Genomic DNA, 23781 nt, shown 5'->3' on the forward strand with positions numbered 1-23781 from the left:
GCTTTCCATTTAATTAACATTCATAAGTACGAATTAATTTTTAAACATTTAATTATCACTAACTCTAAAGACTACATAATTATTAAAATAAAACAAAAAATGATATGTCTTGTTTTTTTTTTTTTTTCTATTAATCTTTTTGTATTTTTCTCAAGCTTTTTTCGAAATTAAAGGGAGCGAATCGATTGACCATTTTCCAAAGCATATATCATTTTTCAATCCGTCTCTATTTAAAATTACATTGATCAAATAATTTAATATATGTATAAGTTTGTCAAATGGGCAAGTGCCATCATTTAATACAATGTTAAGATACAAACAAACATGATATTTTTTTTATAGCGTGTATTTTATATTCCACATGATAATTTGTGAAATAATCAATTTGAAAAGGTGTAAAAAAAATAAATGTTCGTTTTTTTTATTTTTATTTCATATTTCAGTTTGATCAATGTAATTTTAAAATAATAATAAAAAAAATCAAGAAAAAATGTTAAAAGTATTTATTTCATTTGCTCAGTTATTATTTTTAATAAATGAATCAGTTTAACTGCTTTAAAAAAAAAATAAAAAAAATAATAAAAAATGTCTATTCATTACTCAGTTAAAACAAATTAATAGTAACGCTTCAAGTGTTATACAAAAAACTCTTAACATTTTTCCTCTCATCACTCAAAATCATTTTTACCAATAAAATTTATTTTGTCATTCAAAATTTCAACAACGGTCGTATTGTCTTTTGAGTTTATTATTTTATTAGTAAAAATGAATTGATTGCAAAAAATTTTACTCTGCGTATAGTATATAATACACAATTTGGGAATACAACGTAACAATTTGCAAGATAAATCCGTACAAAAATTATTCACTCAATAAACGTAAAAAAAAAAATAAGTTTTCCTTTTATTTATTAAAATTCTTTTCCTAAACATTTTTCCTACTTGTTCCTTTTCAATAATTCGATACAATACTTGCCATTTGTTTCGCCACTCCGTTCAAACATTATTCAATATAAATTAACATTCCCCCACTTCTTAAAGAATGTAATATATGACAAAATAAAATGTTTACCACAATTCAGGACACAGATAAATAACGCAAATAAAAATGTAACAATGTAATATTTATTACACGCAGAGTAATTTGGTCCTGGCGTGTTTAGTGCAGTCTGTACACGCCAATGCGCTTTTCGCCAGCGGTGTGCTGAACAAACTCGCGTATTTGATCAGTGGCTACCGGTCCGATACACACGAGGGGTTCCTTGAAATATCCGCAGCTCTGTAAAAAATGTTTAAATGGATTTGTTATATAATAAATTTAAATAATAATGAGATGAAAAAATTCTGGAACCGAGCGGGAATTGAACCCGCGCCCCTGTCTATCTGGGACAGTGCTCTTGACCACTGAGCTATAGAGACCATGCCAGTTCGGCCGAATTAATTCATCTTTTTCGTCTTACGCCGACGTACAGTATTGTCATTAGAGAGAAGCAGGTGCTCTTCACTCACTAATCAACATACCCATATAACATTACAAGCAAGATATTATGTTTTTTTGAAAATACTCAAGCATCTATTTAAATGTATTTGTTTACACATGCTTTTTAATTTATTTTTGTAAATAATAATGAGATGAAAAAATAAAATTCAAAGAATAGTTCGTTATACTTGTGAAAAAGGACATTTCTTGTAATTTTAATTCCTTGTCTGTAATAATAGACAAGTTTATTTGCCCGTTATTTTACAACCAGCCTGACGTCAACTCTCCTTGTAATGCTATTGTTGTCTATCAGCTGCCTAGGCTGTGTGTCTCTTAGTCGCCTCGCACGACATCCACTGGAGGATACGGAGTGGTCCTATTCTAGGCCGGAACCACACGCCGCATATAAAGTTTAAAATATTCGTCTTCTATTTCTTATATTACACTAGATGTTGCCCGGGGCTTCGCTCCCGTGGGAATTTTGAGATAAAATGTAGCCTATAGCAATCTTAGATAATGTAGCTTTCTAATGGTGAAAGAATTTTTGAAATCGGTTCAGTAGTTTCCGAGATTACCCGCCTCAAACATATATACTCACAAACGCTTACCTCTTTATAATAATATTTATGGTAGAAATTAAGAATCGTATTTAATTTACATATATGGTGTTGAATCACATTTGTTACTAGGAATAGGAATTAGTTATCATTTTAATTGCGATCTGTCTTTTCAACCTACCCACTTTTCATGTTATAACTATTCATCATTAAAAAAAAAAACTCATTTAAAAAAATTTCACAATAAGAAAAATAGAAGCTATAATCACATTTCACAATTATAATTTTTATTTTATATAATAAAATTCTTGAAAATTCATCAAACAGCGTGTGACAAAAAGGACTATATCTCTCTCATAATTAGAATTTCCCAAAACAGCCTCAAGGCACGTAAAGAAAATTCAATAATGTCGCCTCGTTGTTCGCAGAAGTTGCGGCTTTGGTAGGATCGTGATGAGACTGGCAACACTGTTTAAAAAAAAAATATTTTTTTTTTTTTAAATTTATTTTGGCAGAAACAGTTATTATGAGAAACATTTTACAATAAAAATAACATGTTCGATATTCAAATTCAAATAATTTATTCATAAATTAGACATTCACAGGCGCTTTTTCACGTCAATTTTTATATTAAATAGTAGTTTCTCACAAGCTACAAACTACTGGCGTTTCGGAACGACCACTGCTGAGAAGAAATGCCGAAAGAGACTTACTTGGACAGTGTTGGTCCCTATCATACCATGGTAGACAAAACAGTGGCGAAAACTTAACAAAAAAAACCTATAATTATAGTATCATAAAAGAGATGAAATACTACTTGTAATAAAATTAACCATTATACTATTTATGTTCGTAGGTAGTTGTGAATGTCATGTCAGATGCCTTTAGGTGACTAGAATAAATTATGACAACACACTCGATAAGAAAGAAAGAACCCTTTCTTTCTTTCTTTCTTTCTTTCTTTCTTATCGAGTGTGTTGTGCACAGGTGTCAGATTTTATTCTAGTCGCCTAAAGGCATCTGACCACGACTTTTACCACTACCAACTTCTAGTGGCAACATCAGTGTTAGCAATGCACACTCGATGACGTCATTGGATAATCTATACTTAAAATTATAAATGCGAAAGTCTGTCTGTCTGTCTGTTCCGCTTTCACGGCTAAACCGTTGGTCCAATTTTGATGAAATTTGGTATGAATGTAGTTAAAGACCCCCGTTCCAACATAGGCTACTTTTTTTTCCCAAAAATCAACCCCCAAGTGACTATAATTGGGGGAAAAGTTTGTAAGAAAATCGTCTGTTTCGCTTTCACAGATAAATTCACGCGGGCGTAGCCGCGGGCTAGGGGTAGTTCATTTAAATTTAAACAAAACTAAGCGAATTGAGGTCATTCCTTTTTTGAAAGATTTTTTACACTAGATTGCTTTGTTTATTAGAGCGAATGAACAAAAATCCCTAACTTTATTCAAATTACTTTTTACTAAAGTTATTGTCTTCGACTCTATGAATGTTCCATACAAATTCCCTGTTCGAATCCAAAACAAATTACTTTACAAACTGTTTTAAACAAGCGCCTGTGGACGAAAGTTTTATATTAACTACATGATTTCGAAGTTTCGAACATCAAAATAGAATGTCGAATATAAAAAAAATACGAAATTCTATTGGCGAGCACTACGCCCTGCTGGTTATGAACAAAATGCTGATATGGCCCGCTCCGTACAGCGCAGCTTTTGTCCTAGCCTAAGAATGGTTAATGGAAAAAATATATACGCCAAGTGTTCTTTACTTTGACGCTGTCCAAGAAACGTTCGCTTTATATCGTCAAGGATGACATGCGTGCCAATATAGTCTGACAACTGCCGTGCGAAGTGGAAACGAAAAAGTAGGAGAGAGGACCCGGGCTCCGACGCTCAATGGCTGAGAGGTAACCGGGAAAACGCTTAGACGAGAGAGAGGTTCGTTAATTTCGCGCCGTAGTTCAATAAACATCAAGACAAGCCTAGAACGCGTAGTCGAAGTTTTTATAATTGGATGCATAAATATAGCCTCCGACATGACGTCTTAGGAACAGCATTTCATTGTTTCCTGACAACACACTGATCCTGGCGGTAAGATATCTCCTTTTCTGACGGCATAACACCTCGCTCCCGTTACAGAGGTTACCATGTGTATTTGTAACTATGTATTCCACAAATATAATTATTATATTATGTGCAATTAAGACAAATGGTGCCTATAGGTATATTGTTCAAAAAGTTTAATTTGTAAGTACTGTATGTACCCAAATGTAGAACATTGTGTCATAAGTGTAACTTAACGCTAATATTGCACGCCTGTAAGGGCGAACTGTTGAACCTTTTGTAATGTACGTGCGTGCCGTCTACACCTTATACTACACAGTTATTGCAATAAAGATATTTGAGTTAGAGTTTGAGAAAAATCCTAGTGCCAGCTCCACACTGTCCCCGAACTCCGACGCGAATGCGTGAACATTGCGTAATTAGTATGAGTGGTTTCATTTACCGCAATGAAACACCAGCAATGTGTGCCGAATCCGCCAAAGTATGGCAAACTGTTTGGCGACAGTCTGGAGCCGGCATCCATCCATAATCCATAATTATATTATAAATGCGAAATTCTGTCTGTCTGTCAATCTGTCTATCTGTTCCGCTTTCAAGGCTAAACAGCTAGACCGATATTGACGAAATTCGACATGCATATAGTTAAAGGCTCTCGTTCAAACATAGGGTAGATTTTTATTATCAAAAATCAATCCCCAATTGCCTATAATGGGGGCAGAAACATTATGTTCCGCTTAGAATAACTTACGCGGGCGAAGCCGCGGGCAACAGCTACATAAGCTAGGACATAAGTGTACAAGACTGACCTTCCTGGGTTTCTGTCGGTGGCGGCGTTGCATTAGGCAGCACAGGCCGCGTGTAATGTCACACTCGCTGGACGCGTTACAGTCTTCATTATATTGCTTGTGGCCGGCAGATGGCGGACGGCAAACATGCATTTCACCTGTGCGATTACAGCTTTATGAACCAAATACCACACGAGTTAATCGGAATCGGAACAGAACAGAGGCCACGCTACCTAAGGAGCGTCCAAACTAATTCCAACTTGCCACAATTTTTTGGGAATGTTCATCAAATCTCCAAGCATTATCAAAGAATTTCAATTAGCGGACCCTCAGACTACACGAACATCAAGATTGTTACCTATTTTTAGTAAGGGTTTGCAAAGATTTGAAATAAAATAAACAAAATATTTATTTCACACCAATCTAACTATTTTTATATATTTAAACTTTAATTCCACTAAAATAAATTAAAAAATTCTTCAATGTTCACTGAGCAGCGCGAAACATTGTAATAATCGTTGTGCAGCCCATTATTGGAGTGGTTTGCCATTGTATTCTCCATGAAGTGTTACACAAACCTGGCACAACTTCCTCGCAGACCAGTCCAGCATCACATTGATTCTCTCTGTTACATATCTCGCCGAGTTTCCGTCCCGAGAATGCTGGGAGGCAACGCCCTCCGTCCTCTGTTGACAAATTATGGATTTTAATACACGTCCGATTTTTTTTACATCCTATCCTAATTATACATAAGTATATGTTGCCCGGGGCTTCGCTCCCGTGGGCATTTTGAGATAAAATATAGCCCATAGCAATCTTCGATAATGTACCTTTCTAATGGTGAAAGAATTTTTGACAAAGGTTTGGTAGTTTAGGAGTTTACCCACCTCAAACATACAAACGCTTACCTCTTTATAATAATATAGTATATATATAGTGAGTACAGATTGTAGGACAATGAAAGTAACTGTAGTTTACACACTTTTTATTAAATTTATGTATCAAATGACAATAATAATTATTAAAAAAATTTTAAATAGGCCCTTATAAGCTATTCATTCTTCCATCTATACTAACACTAGTGGCCCGTCCCGGCTTCGCTCGGGTAAAAACATAATAAATGTTACACTTAAACCTTCCTCAGGAACCATACTATCTATTTGTGAAAACCGCAGAAAATCCGTGCAGTAGTTTTTGAGTTTATCGCGAACAGACAGACAGATGCGGCAGAGGACTTTGTTTTATAATATAGTAAGGATAAGGATTATAAACAGAAATGATTTGTATTTTTGTTTGTAAACTCAAATTTATTAGTATAGAGAAGGACAAAAGAAAGAAGATAATTTATCAGAAAGTGGTGAGGTTTGCATCAGTCAACTTTCACGTTAACTTTGAACTGCGCAGAAAAACACCATTTTGTTTAAACGCCAGCGGGGCACAGGTTAAAGTCAACATCAAAGTTGACAAGTGCAACTCACCTTTAGCATTTTAAATGTAACGCTATTAAATTGATTGTATGTTTCAACGTACCGGTTTAATTAAAGTAATGACTTCGGCAAATCTCACGAATTAATTAATTTTGTTGCTAATATCCCCACGGAGATATTCACTCTTGACTTCATTTAGTGAAATTAGTAGGGTAGACGTGAATGAAAGGACCAAATCGCCTTTGTACATTATTTTAACGGATTTTCAGTTATACACATCTCTGTAATTCAGTTTCAGTTATAACATCTTCCTTGGGAATGGTAAGTAATCAGCTACCTAGGTTGTGTGTCCCTTAGTCACCTCGTACGCATTCACGGGATGAGTGGTCCTATTCTAGACCCACTTATTAAAAAAATATCATTGGAGATCTTCGACACGCAAAGAAGAAGAGGAATATAGGTCTATACCTATATTCCTCTTCTAGACGTGAAATTGTATTTGTATCTATATAAGTACTTATACAGTAATAACTAAAACTCGCATAACATAACGTGTATGTAAATTCCTGCAATATTTTCAGAGAAAATTTTGATATATTTTGCACACGAGTATAATAACGTGTTACTATGGAAACTCGAATGTGACTCGAATTCATTTTGAAATAAAAAAAAACTCATTTTTAAAGAAAGGTTTTTTTTTTTAATAAAGAAAGGTTTTTATAACTTGTGTAAATATATGATATCAATTAAATAAAAACTAAACTTAAGTTAACTTAAACTAACTAAAAATTTAAGAATCCGAAACCGAAGTTCCTGTCATTTCTTATGCTAGAAAAGAGTTGATGATTTCCAAACAAACACACATTTTCCAAACATAGTTAGGAACACTCTCGATTAAATTCTCCTTCAAACTAAAAAAAAAACTGGATCAAAATCGGTTCAGCCGTTTGATCGCTACGATGCCGCGGACAGACATACAGATACATTGACACGTTAAACATAAGTATAACTCCTGTCGTTGGCAGTCGAAAACAAATATAAATCGCAAGCGCCATTAAGACAGGACGTGTTGACATAAACGCGTCTCACCCGAAAATCCTTTTAGACTTTCACTTAAATAAATGTGAGAAGTACTGGTCAGTGCTTTTAAGAAATGTCCGGAAGGGTGGCATTACTACACAACTATAACACTAAACTTTATATGGACGAAAGTAGAAGAAGACAAGATTCCAGAAGGTCTACCACGAAACATACACACACGTTGCACGTTCTGGAATCTTGTCTTCTTCTACGGTAAAATGAGACGTCTTTTTCGGGAGTATCTTAAATTTTTAATTAATTTATTAGTGTTTTAGGGTAACGCTCCTATAGGTAGGATCTCTCCTCATCTGTAATCCTAGTTGTTTGCCGCGAACTTAGACGGACGCTTGTGACGGCGAATTGTGAATATTTCAAAAAAAGGACTTAACCGATTTTGTTGTCACACGAACTTGAAAGATTCTATTGACAGATCCTACATACCTTTTAAATTTCATCAAAATCAGACCATACAAAAATGTATTTTCGCCCCAAGTCAATTTGTGGATTAGTAGGATTTTTAATCATCAATTATTATGGTCGTCAAATTATATCAAAATATTATTTGACGACCTCGGTGGCGCAGTGGTAAGGTTCTTGCCACTGAACCGAGAGGTCCCGGGTTCGATCCCCGGTCGGGTCATGATGGAAAACGATCTTTTTCTGATTGGCCCGGGTCTTGGATGTTTATCTATATATGTATTTGTTATAAAATATAGTATCGTTGAGTTAGTATCCCATAACACGAGTCTCGAACTTACTTTGGGGCTAACTCAATCTGTGTGATTTGTCCTAATATATTTATTTATTTATTATCAAATGTTGCAAGAATATCATGAGAAAACCAATATCACGAGCTCACACCAAATTACCAATTATTTAATTTAAATATTCTCAAATAAAAACTTTTGTAACGCAGCTACGCTTTGTTTGGAATCACTTTGGATGTATTTCGCCTGCGCCTGCACATTTGGATCTACTGTCATAAATTTTTAACTTCCAAATCCGCTCGAACACTTTGACGCGTAAACATTACGATCAAGCTAGCGAGGCACGGCCACCCTGGCCGTGATAAATTTATAAACATTAAATAAAATAATAAGACCAGACCCAATAAGGGTCTTACCTTAAGTTTTATAATAAATTTACTTTACTACCTACTGCCTAGTGTCTATTTGCTATCCAACCCACGATAAAAACTCCGACACTTTAATTGAATTAATATTGGAAAATCCAACAAACCAGTGCTATAGTAGGGGCCGAGTTTTCCAAGAAACCGAGATTTGCATCCGACATAAATAACAACGGAAGCGAAGGAAATAGAAAATATATGTTGCGCAAAAGCCCCGAGATTGTGATTGTTGAGTTTCAACCGCCACCGTCCTGGCTTAGCTACCAATTTGATAAAGCAGCGCAACGCAGCGCGATACGTAAGTATCTATTTATTTACATTTTAACACAAAATTGTATGTTATGCCAAAAGAGTTAATGCCATCAGATATTCTATACCACAAAATGTGTGTATACCACAAATCTACGTGTGGCCTGTATTGTCAACATAATCCTGCTACTCTTACTATTTGTTATAACCAAAGTCTATTTGTGTCACGCTTTTATAGTTAAACCACTAAACCAAATTTTATATAGATACATACCCGAAAAATTAGGCAAATATAGGTTATTATTTTTCCAAATGCCTACCCCCAGACACCAAAGATGGGAGTGACAATGAGCGGAGATGCGGGAAACAGCTAGTCTTTCGTCAATAAGTCAGGCGATGGATTTGTTAAACTATAGAATGATCTGTGAGAGCCGGCCTTGAGCGTACAAGCCTAATAGCCATACACATTGCCTCGCACAGCGTCGTTCGGCTGGCGTTGCTCAGTGAGGACGGAGTTCTTACAAATTCAAATAAAGCTTTTTTTTTCTGAATGTTGCTGGAAAAGGATAAGCCCTTTTAGCTCTTGATTTCTTATTTAAACTGTATGTCGTTTATTTGTTGTGAAAATTCACAGATACAACAACGTGTAATGTCCTTATCTGTGTGAAAAATTGTATTTTTTGTTGTTTGACATGAACATCTATGTCACATGAACAAATACTATTACCTATTAGTTGTTCGCCGCGAACTTAGACCTCGCGAACACAATATTAAAATTTTTAAATGGTAAAAACTCATCAAAAATTTGGGTTATTGTATATTCGTCACAAAGTTAATTCGTCACGTTTTTGTACTTTCCACACATTCAAAGTAAATTCGTCACGTGTATTAAAAAAATGTGTTAATTATTAATAGGTAGGTAAGGGTTACTGTAAATTCGTCACAATTTCACATTTTACATACTTTTTGCATGAAGTAGCGATAGCAAGCAAACTTATGAGCTTACGAAAGATTATGAGCGCTTGGAATGAGAGAAAATAAATCTTAAATTAAGAAAGTACTTACAGGTAGTAAGTACTAAGGTAAAATTTAAAGACATGACGATGATAACTGTGATTGAATTATCTTTTTTATTTATAATTATAATGTGGGCAAGTCGGCTACTTGAGAACTACTGTTGAAACTGATGATGTTGATTAAAAGTAAATAACTTTTTTATTCTATTTATTGTTTGATTTTTTCCGCTGTCTGTACTGAAAATAACGATGTGACGAATTTACAATAATCAAAATTAATATTTATATATATTATAAGTGTGACAAATTTACACATACAATTTTTCGTGACGAATTAACTTTGTGACGAATATACAATAACCCAAAAATTTATTGTGTTCGCGAGGTCAAAGTTCGCGGCGAACAACTAATACTTTATTATCGACTAGATGTGGTCCCGTGGGAATTTTGTGATAAAATATAACCTATAATAATCTTGGATAATGTACCTTTCTAATGATGGAAGAATTTTTGAAATCGGTTCTGTAGTTTCGGAGATTACCCGCCTCAAACATACAAACCCACAAACGCCTATCTCTTAATAGTATAGATAAAACCAAGAGGATTTTTGTATATGTTTTTGGGGTAACTTGATCAAGTCGGCCGACCCCAATTAGTGGTTCCATTACTAAGGTCTAATGTTACATAATGGATGTTAACACGAGTTGATCTTGGAACAAAAGGTTGTCTGTTTGTCACAATATTTTATTTACTCAAATTTTATTTACGAGTACGATACAGATAGCGGACTTAATGAGTACTAAAAGCGTTCTCTATACCAGTCAACCTTATGGAAAAACTGAAAGATAATTTATATTAAAACTAGCTGCGATCCGGGGCTCCGCTCTCGTGGGTATTTCTGGATGAAAACTCCTTGCGGTAAGTCGTTGATGATGAAGTCGTCGCCAGGAGCCAGCCTTGGGTGTTGGGTACACCATCAGATCACGCTTGTCATAGTAATGCATTTTCATTCAAACTAAACGTGTGTACATAATTTCAGCTCGATCGGTTGATGATATGAGTTTCAAAATTGTGTTACAATATACCACCCGAATACATTGCAAGCTAAATTAAAGCTTATTATATATAAGCTTAAGCTAAGCTAAAGCTAAGACACGTTATGATTTTTTTTTTTCAAAAAACGCAATAGAATTATATGTAATATAGAATTGTTCACTTTATTTTTGAACTGAAAATAGTTTTAAGTCCACGCTCAACATACGACAGTAATTAAACATAAATAAAACTGAGTAGCGCACGCGCATTAAAATGTATAGCCATATTCACAGCAAAAATATTACTGGAGTCAATTTCATATAGTAAATTCTCTCTATTTGCAATTCTAATGAACAAACTATAATATTTATATGAAGATAAATTATGTGTTGTTATATTAATGTTGTTTTAATTGTCTGTAATAAACGTTAAAAACTGTATGTATCAGGAGCCAACATTACTGCTTAAAAATTGTTTGTTTGTACAAACTTTATTGTGCGAAAAATATGTATATGTATAAATGAAAACATTCACAAGTTCATATTTGTTAGACAAATTAAAAAAAAACCCCGACTTTCAATATTAATTTCGCTACAACTTTTGAATGGCTTAACGTGTTGATTTTGACCAAACATAAGAACTAAGAACTAAGAACCACCGCATATAAATTAGCTATCAAATAAAAAGAATACCGCATCCATATCGGTTCACCCGTTACGGTGCCACTTACACAGACAGACAGAAACACTTAGTGGTCAAACTTATAACACCCCTCTTTTTGCGCCGGGGGATAAAAACGGCGGATTAGCAGTTAGCACTAATATTTTATAGTCTTCCGCTGGTATGCATGCCAATTAATCAAAGCATGCCAATTAGAACAAAGTTTAACTCAGTGTTTCCTGAAAGCGAGACATTTTTTTCTGTCCGTTTCGCGGGCTTTATTTACTTCCCATTCGGGTTGAGGTCAAACGTGTCCTTACCTGTCTCCAAACACAGCAGGCCACGGCAGCAGTCACCGTTGGTGCCGCAAGGGGCGCTGTAGCAATGGGCCGTCTCCTCTACCACCTCGTCGATGCGGTTGGACTCCAGGCCTTCGGGGTAAACCTCGTCGGCTTCCACCTGGAGAGACAAACATTCATTGTTCTCCCACTTTCTCATACGGAGCTGTGACGCCCCAAGGCCTAAGGTTTGCGTGAAAAATAACTTAAAACTTTGACGATTCGCCTGTGAGTTGTACCTATATAACTGAGTTGCAACAGTCAACTTTAATGTTGACTTTAACCTGCGCGCCGCTTACGTTTAGCCGAAATGGCGTATTTTGCGTTTTTCTGCGCTGGTTATAATCAACGTCAAAGATAAAGGTGCGCACTTATTGTAGTTAAATAAAATCGTAATGGAAATTGTGTCGCGTTGTTCGTTGATTAAACGGACTGAATATTGACGCGAATCAAATTTTAATTACAAGTAACCATTTTTATAGCTATCAGGTCCCATTGCTGGGCAAAAGCATCTCCTTTCTGTTTCTATTCCTCGTCAGTTGTTGGCATAACTTATTGGGATGTATATTATATATTTATATTTATTGTTATAAATTCGTAGGACCATCGCATTTTGCCGCCAGCTGCGATATTTTATTAACCTTTAATTAATTGTTAAGTAACCTTAAAAATCAATATAATTTAGCATGGGCCAAAAATTAACAATAACAAAAAAAATTGTGCCTTCAAGAATATATGTAGGTAGGAAATATATGCTTATAAATATTGTAAAACAAAGTCCATTGCCGCGTCTGTCTGTCTGTTCGCGATAAACTTAAAACCTAATGAACGTATTTTCATTCGGTTTTCGACAATAGATAGTGTGATTCCATAGTAAGGTTTAGGTGTATAATTAATTATGTTTAAACACGTGCGAAGGCGGGACGAGCCTCTAGTTATTTAATAAAAATCACATTTATCTCACAGTTTTCTTGTAAAACAAACGTTTGCACAGGAGTACAGTGCCTCCGGGAATGTTTATCTAGGACCAATCCTTCTCAAAATTAATTATATAAAAGCAAAGACCATCTTTTTCTTTATCATTTAAGTACCTATAGGTATTTAGGGCGTTCCAAGAAAAAGGGTGCCACTGGACAGATTCTAGTTTCCATCATATTTAAGATTTTGTGAAATAAGAATTTTACAAAATGTTCATTTTATGATTTTATTTGACGACCTCGGTGGCGCAGTGGTAGAGTGCTTGCCTCTGAACCGAGAGGTCCCGGGTTCGATCCTCGGTGGGGTCATGATGGAAAATGATCTTGGATGGGTCTTGGATGTTTATCTATATATGTATTTGTTATAAAATATAGTATCGTTGAATTAGCATCTCATAACACAAGTCTCGAACTTACTTTGGGGCTAGCTCAATCTGTGCGATTTGTCCTAATATATTTGTTAATTAATTTATTTTATTATATGGTTTGAGGAGAAGGGATTCCCTTAGAGATTTTTTTAAAGATATTAATATTTTAACTTTACCCTCTCAATACATATTTGACAACATTATGCATGTCCGGGAAAATTTAAACTTATTTAAAAAAGTTGGTGCTGATAGAGCCTTACGTAATAAAGATAAATTGTCTGTCCCCGGGCATCGTTTGGCCAAAGTTAGAACGTCTTTTGTTGGGAACTGTATCCGTTTTTATAACAAATTGCCTAAATGGATTCTTGATCTGCCGGACAAAAAATTTAGAAATTATATAAAAGAAGTACTTTGTAAAAAGGCATATTACAAGTCTGATGATTATGTGAACGACAATAATGTTTGGCCCAAGCATGGTGCAGTATCCTCATAACATATGTAATTGATTTATGACATTATTACGTACGTTTTGTACATTTAGCTTTTTATTTATATATATAGCGGTGCAACAAACTTACAAACCTTTTCTCCAAGGACGTCAATTAACAAATATAGGTCTTATACAAAATTACATCATTATATATATATATATATATATATATATATATATATATATTCTGTGACAATTTTCAATAATTTTATTGGAAATACAACTTTTATTGTTAATTGACGTGTTTGGAGAAAAGGCCGCGGTGAAGTTTGTTGCGCCGCTTCCTCTTCACCTGCGCTTGGGAAGCCGGCAGTAGACTTAGTTTAAGTTTTTTTTTTTGACGTCAATAAGTGATGTATATCATCCTAAATTGAATAAAGAATTTTGATTTTTTTAAATGTTATTTACATTTAATTGATTTTAATGCAACATGAAAAGGGCTACGTTTTCCTACAATAAACGACTCCAAAAAACGTGAAACAATTGCAATTGTATGTTTAGTAGGTATCTGGAACTCTCTGAACAATTTGATTTTTGTAAGTGTGAACGCATTTATTGTAAAAAAAAAATTTTTTTTTACAATTTTTTTTTTTTACATTTATTGTAAAAAAAAAATTTTTTTTTACAATAAATACGAATAAACTTAATTGTTTTTTTATTCCATATGATCAACTATTATAAATATGGTGATTTGGAGTCGAGCTAAGTACATTTTTGTGCCCTTTTCTGTTGAGACGATGGGCCCATGGGATCCCGAGGCAAAATTCTTTTTGACTGAGATTTCAGCGCGACTCCGAACGGGCGATCCAAGTGCGGGCACTTACTTTGCACAGAGGATTGCCATAACGGTTCAGAGGGGTAATGCTGCCAGCCTTCTTGGAACCCTTCCAAGCGGCGACGAGCTGTGGAATCTCTTTATTATTTGTGATAATAAATTTTGTAAAAAAAATATGTATTTTTTTTAATGTACATTGTTGAAATCTTTAAACAAAATATGTTTACCATACTACCTAAACGCTTGGAACGCCACATATATTCGGCATCGGCTTTCGAGTTCGGGGATAGTGTATGGGCATTAAAAGTTTTATGACCGTGTCGTCGCCCACGCAACAGCCGCGCCTTCAATGTACCTATTTGCTTATGTTGTTATAATAAATGAAGCGGTGGTGGTGTAATGGTTAAGACGCCCGCCTGTGAACCGAAAGGTCCCAGGTTCGAATCCTACTCATGCCACACAAGTTTGTATATCATTCTGACTCATGTGCAGTAGTTTTCATCGACCATCACTTGCTTCCCTACATCCATCCATACATGTGATTTGGCCAAATTTTCACGACCGGCCGCCTGCCTGACGTCAACCCTACGTGAGAATAATTCGTTCCGTCTTCAAAAAAGTTTGGATAGGTTGCTTAGATGCCGAGATAACGACAATGATATGTTACGAGCGGACGCGCGAAATAAACGCAGTTGTATCCGCGGATAAAAGCTAGTACAGATTAAAGGAACAACTGTGGGCCGTTAACGAATTGAAAAACATAATAACATTTCAAAAAGATCGAATTAAATTATATTTCTAAATCGATTAAAAATATAAATAGCCATCCCAGTATTAGAACATTACATAGAAATGATATTATTAGAAAGATTTATTTTGATCTAAATGGCCGATATAAGGGCATCGTGGTTCACAGCACATCTACCCTTTGAGATCAATACATAAAAATAAGTGATATTTTCATTCTATATTTATCTTAACACATGTAAATTTTTGCCAAGTATTTTTAGCCATCTCGTTAATATATTGCCGAAAATTGAATGTTATAAAAATATAATGATCACGTTACAAAAATAATACATGTTCCATTTTAGTTAGAATTTTTGATTTTATCGATTTGGATCATGCGTCGATAAACGGCAGAATAATGTGAAATCAAAACGACTTCTAGTCGAGAAATCTTCAGTGGACTTTGAGCTTTACTACCTATAATATAGTGACGTCTTACTTTCTCTCACTTAAGTGGTTTCTTCACAATTTTGCACGGTGTTCGGTATCCAGACAGCCAGAGCTTTGGTCTATATATATTTCTTGAAAACATGAAAACAGCGTTTTTTGTGTTTGTTTTTTCTGCCTTAAGGACAAGTTTGGCATGACCAAGTCTTGATCGGAACTATCCTAATACTAACATATATTAGAAATGCGAGAGTAAGTTTGTTTGTTACCTCTTCACGCTCTATCTACTCAATCAATCTTCTTGAAATGTTGCACACATGTAGTTTGAAGTATGTAGAAGGATATAGGGTGGAAATTATCCCGATAAAATAACTGTTTCCGTGGGAAATTAACGCGAGCGAAGTCGCAGGCAAAAGCTAGTATTATAAAAGGGGAAAGTAAGTATGTTTATTTGTTAACTTTTCACGCTCTAATCTATTCAACTATTCCTCTTGAAATTTTGCATACTGTAGTTTGAAGATATAGGGCGGAAACCATACCTGAAAACTATCTGGTCCCATGGGAAATTAATGCGAATTCGCGGGCGAAGCTAGTTACGAATAAACACTAACCCTGGTCATAAGAAGAGTGACGTTACGTTGGCCGTTCATCTCACGTGGATTAATGTCGTTGATAGTTAAAAATATGGAACTGCCCCACGTGTAGGCAAGTGATATATATGTTGTCTATCCAACCAGCAAAGCTAAAAGACAGCTGTATATGTGTAAGCTTGTAAATCTACAGCCTTGCCCACAACACACTTGCGCTGTGTGCTCATTCCTATTTAAGTGTCCCCCCATAAGTTGACCCACTGACCTGGCCGTAAGGATAATGGCGGTACGGTCCCCTGCCATAACCCAGGTTCGCCAGCATGTCCGAGCTGAACCTGTTGAACAGGCCGCCCCACGCGTGGGCAGACGCCACGCAGGCCAGGGCCAGGATAGCGTTGGTAGCCATGGTGGAACTGTGGACAAAGTTACGATATTAGACTGGTAATATGTTCTCTTTCGTGCTATGAAGGTAAGCGCGAGGGGTGTATTAAGTGAAATATATGCGTACTGAATCTACAGAATGTTTATTGTTAGTAAAACAGGGTTCATATACATGAAGGAAGTATGTAGTACATGAAAAATCGTAAGTCCGTTATCTAGGTTTATCTAGGGATCTATATAGATGGTTACATGGGTTAGATGTTAGATGAGATAATAATTAGGGCGTGTGTCGTAAGCCGCGTCCGCTGCATCACGTTTTGAACAGAACATTTGTCCAAAAACATAAATTGCAACGATAAAATTATTTATGGACCCGCCTGTACTCTGTACAGTACAAGTCCCACTGAAAAGTTTGTGTCGTACTAATTTCGATTTTGCTCACTGTTATGATGTTCGAGTTTCTTTAACGTTACTCATAATATAATCCCTAGTCTTGTATGTCTGTATGAACGCGATTTCTGTATAGTTTTCACCAATAGATAGTGCTATTCCTGAGGAAGTTTTACGTGTATACTTTACTATTTGCTATGGTTTTGCGGACGAGCTGTTGGTATCGTACCTATAATCTTATCTTTATATATTATAAAACAAAGTCCCCTGCCGCGTCTGTTCGCCTTAAACTCAAAAACGACTGCACGGATTTTCATGCGGTTTTCACCAATAGATTAGATAGAGTGATTCCTGACGAAGGTTTAGGGGTATAATTTATTATGTTTTTACCCGAGCGAAGCCGGGACGGGCCGCTAGTTTTAGATAAAAAAATTCGAGCGATTCACTCAAAGAGTATATAAAGACCACCAAAATTTGTGTCAAAAAGTATTTAATAAAAAAAAAAAATATTTATTTAATCTTGGTTGCATAACTTAACATTGATTGTTAAGTTTGCAAACTTATATATAAATTTATATATGATAAGATTTTTTTTCACAACTTTACAATAATTGTTACAAAGTTAAATTAAACAATTATTGTTAAATTGTGCAACAAAGTTTAAATAAACAAAAAAAATTTTTTATTGAACAACTTAATAATTGTTGTGTGTCACAAAGTTAAGGGTCAGTTGCACCGTCAAATTTGTCGTTGACTTTCACCGGCGCGCCGCTGACGCTCAGACAAAATGCGCTTTTCTGAGCATGTTAAAGTTAATGTCAACGTTGACGGTGTAAAAGTCAACTTTGGGGGCAAACAGAAAACGCCAAAAATGGTGAAGCTTTACAAATTACATCAATAAGAAGAAAAGCTAATGTTAAAAATATAGAATTAGTCCGTTATTAGTAAAAAAGTTAATGTTGTCTCGTTCAAATAGCTTAAAGGCATCTGACGTGAATTTTACGACTACCTATCGACATCTAGTGGCAATTAATCGCATACACAATTGTGAACGTAAACTATCGTATGAATGATAGGTATAAAGTAGATTTGTCATGTTAGTAGATTTGTCGCGAATTTGGTAGACAAAATTCTGTACAAGTATTTTTCTATTGAAATATACGGAACGTTATTTTTTTTTTCATCTGATTCGCCACAAACACTATCGGCCCTTTGATGTCAGTACCACTGAACGTAAATTGCTTTCAAAGGTACTTAAATACTTATAAAAATATATTATTTTATGTAAGCTTCAATACTGATTAATTACTGTCCAACAAATCCACATGTTTGTGTATTTTTCGCAAAAGTTTTTACGCTTAGAGAAATTTATGTCATAAAAAGAAACTTATTTTAGTACTTTGTTCATTTAGTTATTAGCGAACGCACGAAATTGACGCGACCGAAGCCGATTTTTTTTAAATCCAACAATAATTATTGTGAAGATTGTGATTGTGGCGAATGGATTCGTTAGTAAAACTGAGTGTATAAAAATTGCAGTACCGTAATACAAATGGAACATTTTATACCCAAGCAGTTTTCCTAATTTTCTGTAAAAAATTCCACGTATTTTGAGAAAAACCTAATCGAAAAAGCTCAACAGGAAACGTAAACCGTACATTGTCGTCATATAATTGAATAATTTTAAGCATTATCCTCTGAAGTCCAAATAATTTATGCAAAATATCCCCCAGGGAATGGAATTACGAAAAAAAAAATATTTGCTAGCCTGGGGGCGACATAATAAAATTAAGAGAAAATTTGTATTACAATTTGCTAGAGTGGGAGCGATAGAACAATAAAAAAAATGTACGACCTGCTTCTCCCACGCAGATTGTAAAAGCCAATCAAGGGTCAGCCGATATGTACCTAAATGTGGCCTTCGGGTACCTACCTTGACTCTGTCTACCCAAGGGATAACGACGTGACACTTTATTTGTATCTATATCTAAGAACATTCGTTCTTCTTTGTGTTTGTGGAAATTGAAATTCTTTTTCGACGGAGTACGAAGAATAATTGTACTTATTTGAATATTTTTGTTTTCCAAAACCTGCTCTAACGATTTTGACAAATTTTTGTCAATCAGTCAGTTTTTTATCCGACAAAAAATCGAAGACGCGAAGACAAGAGAGATCTCTTTTAAATTTGAGAGACGTGTATAGACAAAGAGAAGTTTTTTTTACAAAAATTTGATTTTCAACACAAGCTTTTGTTGGTAGAAAGATCTCATTGCATTAAATGCGTGACAAAAAAGACCGTGCAGTAATCTATTCAGGAGTTCCCTCGGGAACCGTTCCCGGGTGCACCGTCAGGTCATACTTATCATAATAATGCATTGTCATCCAAAATAAACGTGTGTACAAAATTTCAGCTCAATCGGTTGAATATGTCTGATCTGCTTCAAAATTGAGTTACAAGATTCGACGCGAACGCACATACTTACATACGGTTGCAAAATAAAAGCTTGATGAAACTGAAATTACATCACTGGTTTTATTCCTGAAATTAGGACTACATAAGTACGTTTCTCCATCAATCATTGTCAATGAAACTCATGACCCTAGTCAGTCGAATAGAGACGAAGTTAGAACAAGGAAAGTCAGACACGAAGTTTACTTTTCTATCGATTGTTATCTCTAATTTAAAAAAAAAACCTGCATTATATCGGAATGGGGTTATATTACAATTTCATCCCATTCCTATATAATACCAGATAGGTGTTTTAACTTTCTAAAAACTACGAAATTTTCAGAATTTAAAAAGTTAAAGAACAATTAAAGTACCTAATTAATATTAATAAAAAAGTCCGACGTTACCTGTTACCAAATTAGTTACAAAAGTAACAAAACAATGCTTACTAAAAACAAGCTGCGTAATATTTGATAATAACCTCAAATTAACTTAAAATTGTCTGTCATTACGTATCTGTCATTAACAAAAGAAAAGCGCGCGTGAAAAACATCAAATGAACTTCAAATATCGAATGTCAAATGACGGACGCTTTTAAATCATTAAAATGTCTGTGGTTTTTATTTTTCTTTTAATTTATTATTTTTAAATGTGAAGATATTTAAAAATAGAATAAGGCTTACCGGTGCATCGTGTGAGCGGTTTGGCGGGTAGTTTGAGACTGTGGAGTGTGGATCTATACGAGGGCGATCAGTGCGCATGAATGGGGTTGGTAAGGGCGAGTTCACACTGCACGCGGGAGGATGACGTCAGAGTTGATAACACTGCCAGTAAAAAAAAAGTATGTTCCTTGTGATGTATTATTTGTTATTAGATCTGGGCTTTGTGTGTACTTTTGCATTATGCATAAGTTTTTGTTTTATAGAGCTAATTTTTAATTTTTTTTCTACAATTTTGGTTTGACAGCCAATAGTGCATTTTTTGTTGCTTTTATGTTAATTATTTAGACTTGAATATGCTATTGAAAATTACTATAGCTAATTTTCAATATTTTACTCTAAATTTCAAAGGAATATTTAAAAAGATGAACTGTTAACAATGATCTCCAAATTTTCATTCAATCAGTGACTTGTAAATAACTAACAAAGATAATATGTCCGAAAACATTTTGATTATTAATTACAAGTGATAATTTTATTAAAAGTTATTTTTAGATCAAACATTTTTTAATTTTTCCATATTATTTGTGAAAATTTTACTAATGGAATGGTATGTAATGTTTTTGCACATTTTCGGGACATTTAGGATTTAACTATGCAATGCCATTATGAACACACCCTAAGGTCTGAGACATAACGTCACTGTCACCTACGTAGGAACCTCCAGGCTATTAGGTAACCTGAAATATTGTCACAGGAATTATATTGTGACAACTATTTTTATAATACCTATTATGGTCTGACAACTAGGGATGCCGACGACCGTGCGAAGTGGAGACGAAAAAGTAGGAAGCGGACCCTGGGCTCCGACGCTCAACGGGTGAGGAAGAAACTTTTTGTGTGATAGCCAATTTTGTCGTCTTTAGTCATCTTTTCAACACGATTTTCATATAAACTTTCACCCACTCTTTAGTTTACTGGGGGTTGATTTATTTAAGTACATGCATATCAAATTTCATCAAAATAGGCCCAGCGGTTGAGCCGTGAAAGCGGAACAGGCAGACAGACTTTCGCATTTATAATAGTAGTGTGGATAATAGTTGAATATTAAAATCAGAAACCATACAATTTTGTATGCATTGTCACTTTAAAAATGTATCGTCGCGTAGGGACCCTCAGATACGGAACTGCGTCAGCTAATATTAAATTGGTATACTATCTCTCTCTTTCATAGATAGGTAGATAGAGAGATGAACTCTTTATTGCACCATTTACAAAGGATCAAATCTCCGCATGTTTCCGGTTAGTTACGGGGCTATGAGGTCGTGAAGATCACGGGTCATCGTAAAAAATCACCCTAAAATGTGTTGTGATTTTGCAACCAGCCACCTACTTGACCTCAACTCTCTTTGGGTATGTTATTGTTCCTGTCAACTGCCTGGGCTGTATCCCTTAATCGCCTCGTGGGATATGCACATAATGTTATAAATTGTTCCTATTATATCGTGGCATAGACTTCACTCATCCAAAAAACCACAGACAAAGACTTTCACTATTGGATAACAGAATTAAAGTGTTTTTGGTTTATAATTATAATAATTAACATAAATGTAGGTAGTAAGTGACAATTTAATTTATAGTTATAAAACTAATTAATTCTTAATGTTTTATACTGGTAATTTTCAATCTGTGTTATTTTATAATTATTTTAATAATGCATATTGCCTTTGTAAACGGCTAAATAGACTTGTACTAAACAATCATAATATTGTATTGCCTACAATATTTAAGAGAATAAATCATTCGAAGCGGAATACGCTTTTATAATCAGTCAGAAATAAAACGAAACGAACTTTTTAAACATATATTAAATATTCAACAATAAGTCTAAATCTACAGAAGTAAGGCAGCAAGAGCTTGCACGACGCACACCACCAGCTGCAATAATCCAGGGAGCAGACCTCCACCAATACCTATCAGTATGTCATCAGTCAGGTCGGTCACTGTCGTGATCAGGGTAGTCAGTAAACCTTGAAGGTTCAAGATATTGGCTGGTGGAGACGACGGGTTCGCCCCGATGGCATATTCTGGCAGGGATCTTAGGAAATTAACTATAGCTAACGCTTGAGAGTACAGTTTGAGGAGGGAAGTCTCCAATGCGCCCAGGTCGACGGGTATCATACAGGTTATAGATGGCGGTAGTGTGTCGAAGATTGATAAAAGAGATAGAAGTAGGTTGTACACGTTGTTGAGGAGTGGCAGTAGGACATTTACAAGGGGATATACGGCTGGCAGTTGCACGCTGGATGCCGAGACTGGAGCCTGGAAAATATCAGTTATTTAGTTTTAATATCATGTCTTTATTCCCTACGGGTTGGACAGAGCTATATAGAGTTGCGAAACTCGCAGGCCACGTAGATATGTATGTTGGGTTTGAGATTAAATGTTAGGTTTCTAGCACATCAATCCCAAATTAATGGTTTTTCTGTTAGTTATATTTACTTGGTATGATATTCTTCATAAACTGCTTCTATTATTTTTTTTTGTAGTGTTTTGAGCTAGGTTTAATGTAAATTAGATATGAATTTCCATTAATTAATCATTTTCCATCTTACCGGAATCATATCGGACCTCAAGAGTACCCGTGACGTCTATGTAAATGAGGAATTTTAATTGATTGATTTCATAAAAAATATTGTGCCGGCTTCGCTTGGGAAAAACCATAATAATAAATCATACATCTAAACCTTCCTGAGGAATCACACTATCTATTTAAGAAACCCGCATCAAAATCCGTTGCGCAGTTTTAAAGATATAAGGATATATAGGGACAAACAGCGGGAAACGATATTGTTTTATACGATGTAGCATAGAGATTCAGTATCACGTTTCTTTTGAACCCTTATGGGGTTAGTATAAACAATATACGCTAGTGTATCTGTCCCTCTCATCTAAGCGTTTTCTAGGTTTTTTCCTCAGTCATTTAGCGTCGAAGCCCAGCCCAGTATCCGCGTTCCTATTTTTAAGTCTCCACATAATCGTCGCCGTGTCTATGGTATGTCTATTGATGGAAACAATATTGGAATATATATTTCACATAAACTCACCGTAAAAGTGCAGACTGCAACAACAAACAAAACTAATTTTAGTTTCAACGACATTTTTTTTTTTAATTTTAATTATTTTTATGTTGTGCCTGAACAACGAATGTGTGTTGTGAATAATATTTGGAACAATAAGTTTTATATACGTGGTTGTTGCAAAAGATAAATTGATAATAAGGTAGATACCTAAGTATTATAAAAGTATACTAGGCAACTCGATATGGTTATCATTTAATAAATTCAACTAGGTATTTTCTTATGTAATATTGTTTCTGTAACACATTTTTATGACACCAATTCCTGGAGAAACTTATTTGCGTGAAAATTTTCCCGATCTCAACTTTTTGTTCCATTTTTTCTTGGATCTTTTTGATACTTCAGTCAGCAGTAATAGTATATTGATTATTTCTGCCTTCTCGAGTGTGTCATTGCCAACATTGGTGTTGGAATTTATTCGTCGCCTAAAGGCATCTGACATGACTTTTGTGAAAATAGCGTCTTCGTCTTGGATGGTTGGTACCAGGTTCAAAAAGGAAATGTGACCAGTGTAATGGGCACCAATTGAGCCGGGTTTTGTTCAGGG

At 35.0% G+C, this 23781-nt stretch overlaps 2 protein-coding genes across 2 annotated transcripts; both read right to left on the minus strand.

Annotated features, from left to right (window-relative positions):
• Positions 1-109: 109 nt before the first annotated feature.
• spab (space blanket) lies at positions 110-20198 on the minus strand. Its single transcript, XM_053765534.1, has 6 exons — positions 20119-20198; positions 16481-16628; positions 11822-11960; positions 5484-5591; positions 4927-5063; positions 110-1278 (listed from the first exon to the last, which is right to left on the minus strand). The coding sequence occupies exons 1-6, from the start codon at positions 20124-20126 to the stop codon at positions 1159-1161; spliced, it is 660 nt and encodes a 219-aa protein (XP_053621509.1). The 5' UTR covers positions 20127-20198; the 3' UTR covers positions 110-1158.
• Positions 20199-21944: 1746 nt separating this feature from the next.
• LOC128681476 (uncharacterized) lies at positions 21945-23351 on the minus strand. The gene is made up of 2 exons (XM_053765392.1): positions 23202-23351; positions 21945-22416 (listed from the first exon to the last, which is right to left on the minus strand). The coding sequence occupies exons 1-2, from the start codon at positions 23253-23255 to the stop codon at positions 21988-21990; spliced, it is 483 nt and encodes a 160-aa protein (XP_053621367.1). The 5' UTR covers positions 23256-23351; the 3' UTR covers positions 21945-21987.
• Between the last annotated feature and the right edge of the window lie 430 nt (positions 23352-23781).

The sequence above is a fragment of the Plodia interpunctella genome, chromosome 27 (genome assembly GCF_027563975.2).
Source record: "Plodia interpunctella isolate USDA-ARS_2022_Savannah chromosome 27, ilPloInte3.2, whole genome shotgun sequence".
In the NCBI taxonomy this organism is placed as follows: domain Eukaryota; kingdom Metazoa; phylum Arthropoda; class Insecta; order Lepidoptera; family Pyralidae; genus Plodia; species Plodia interpunctella.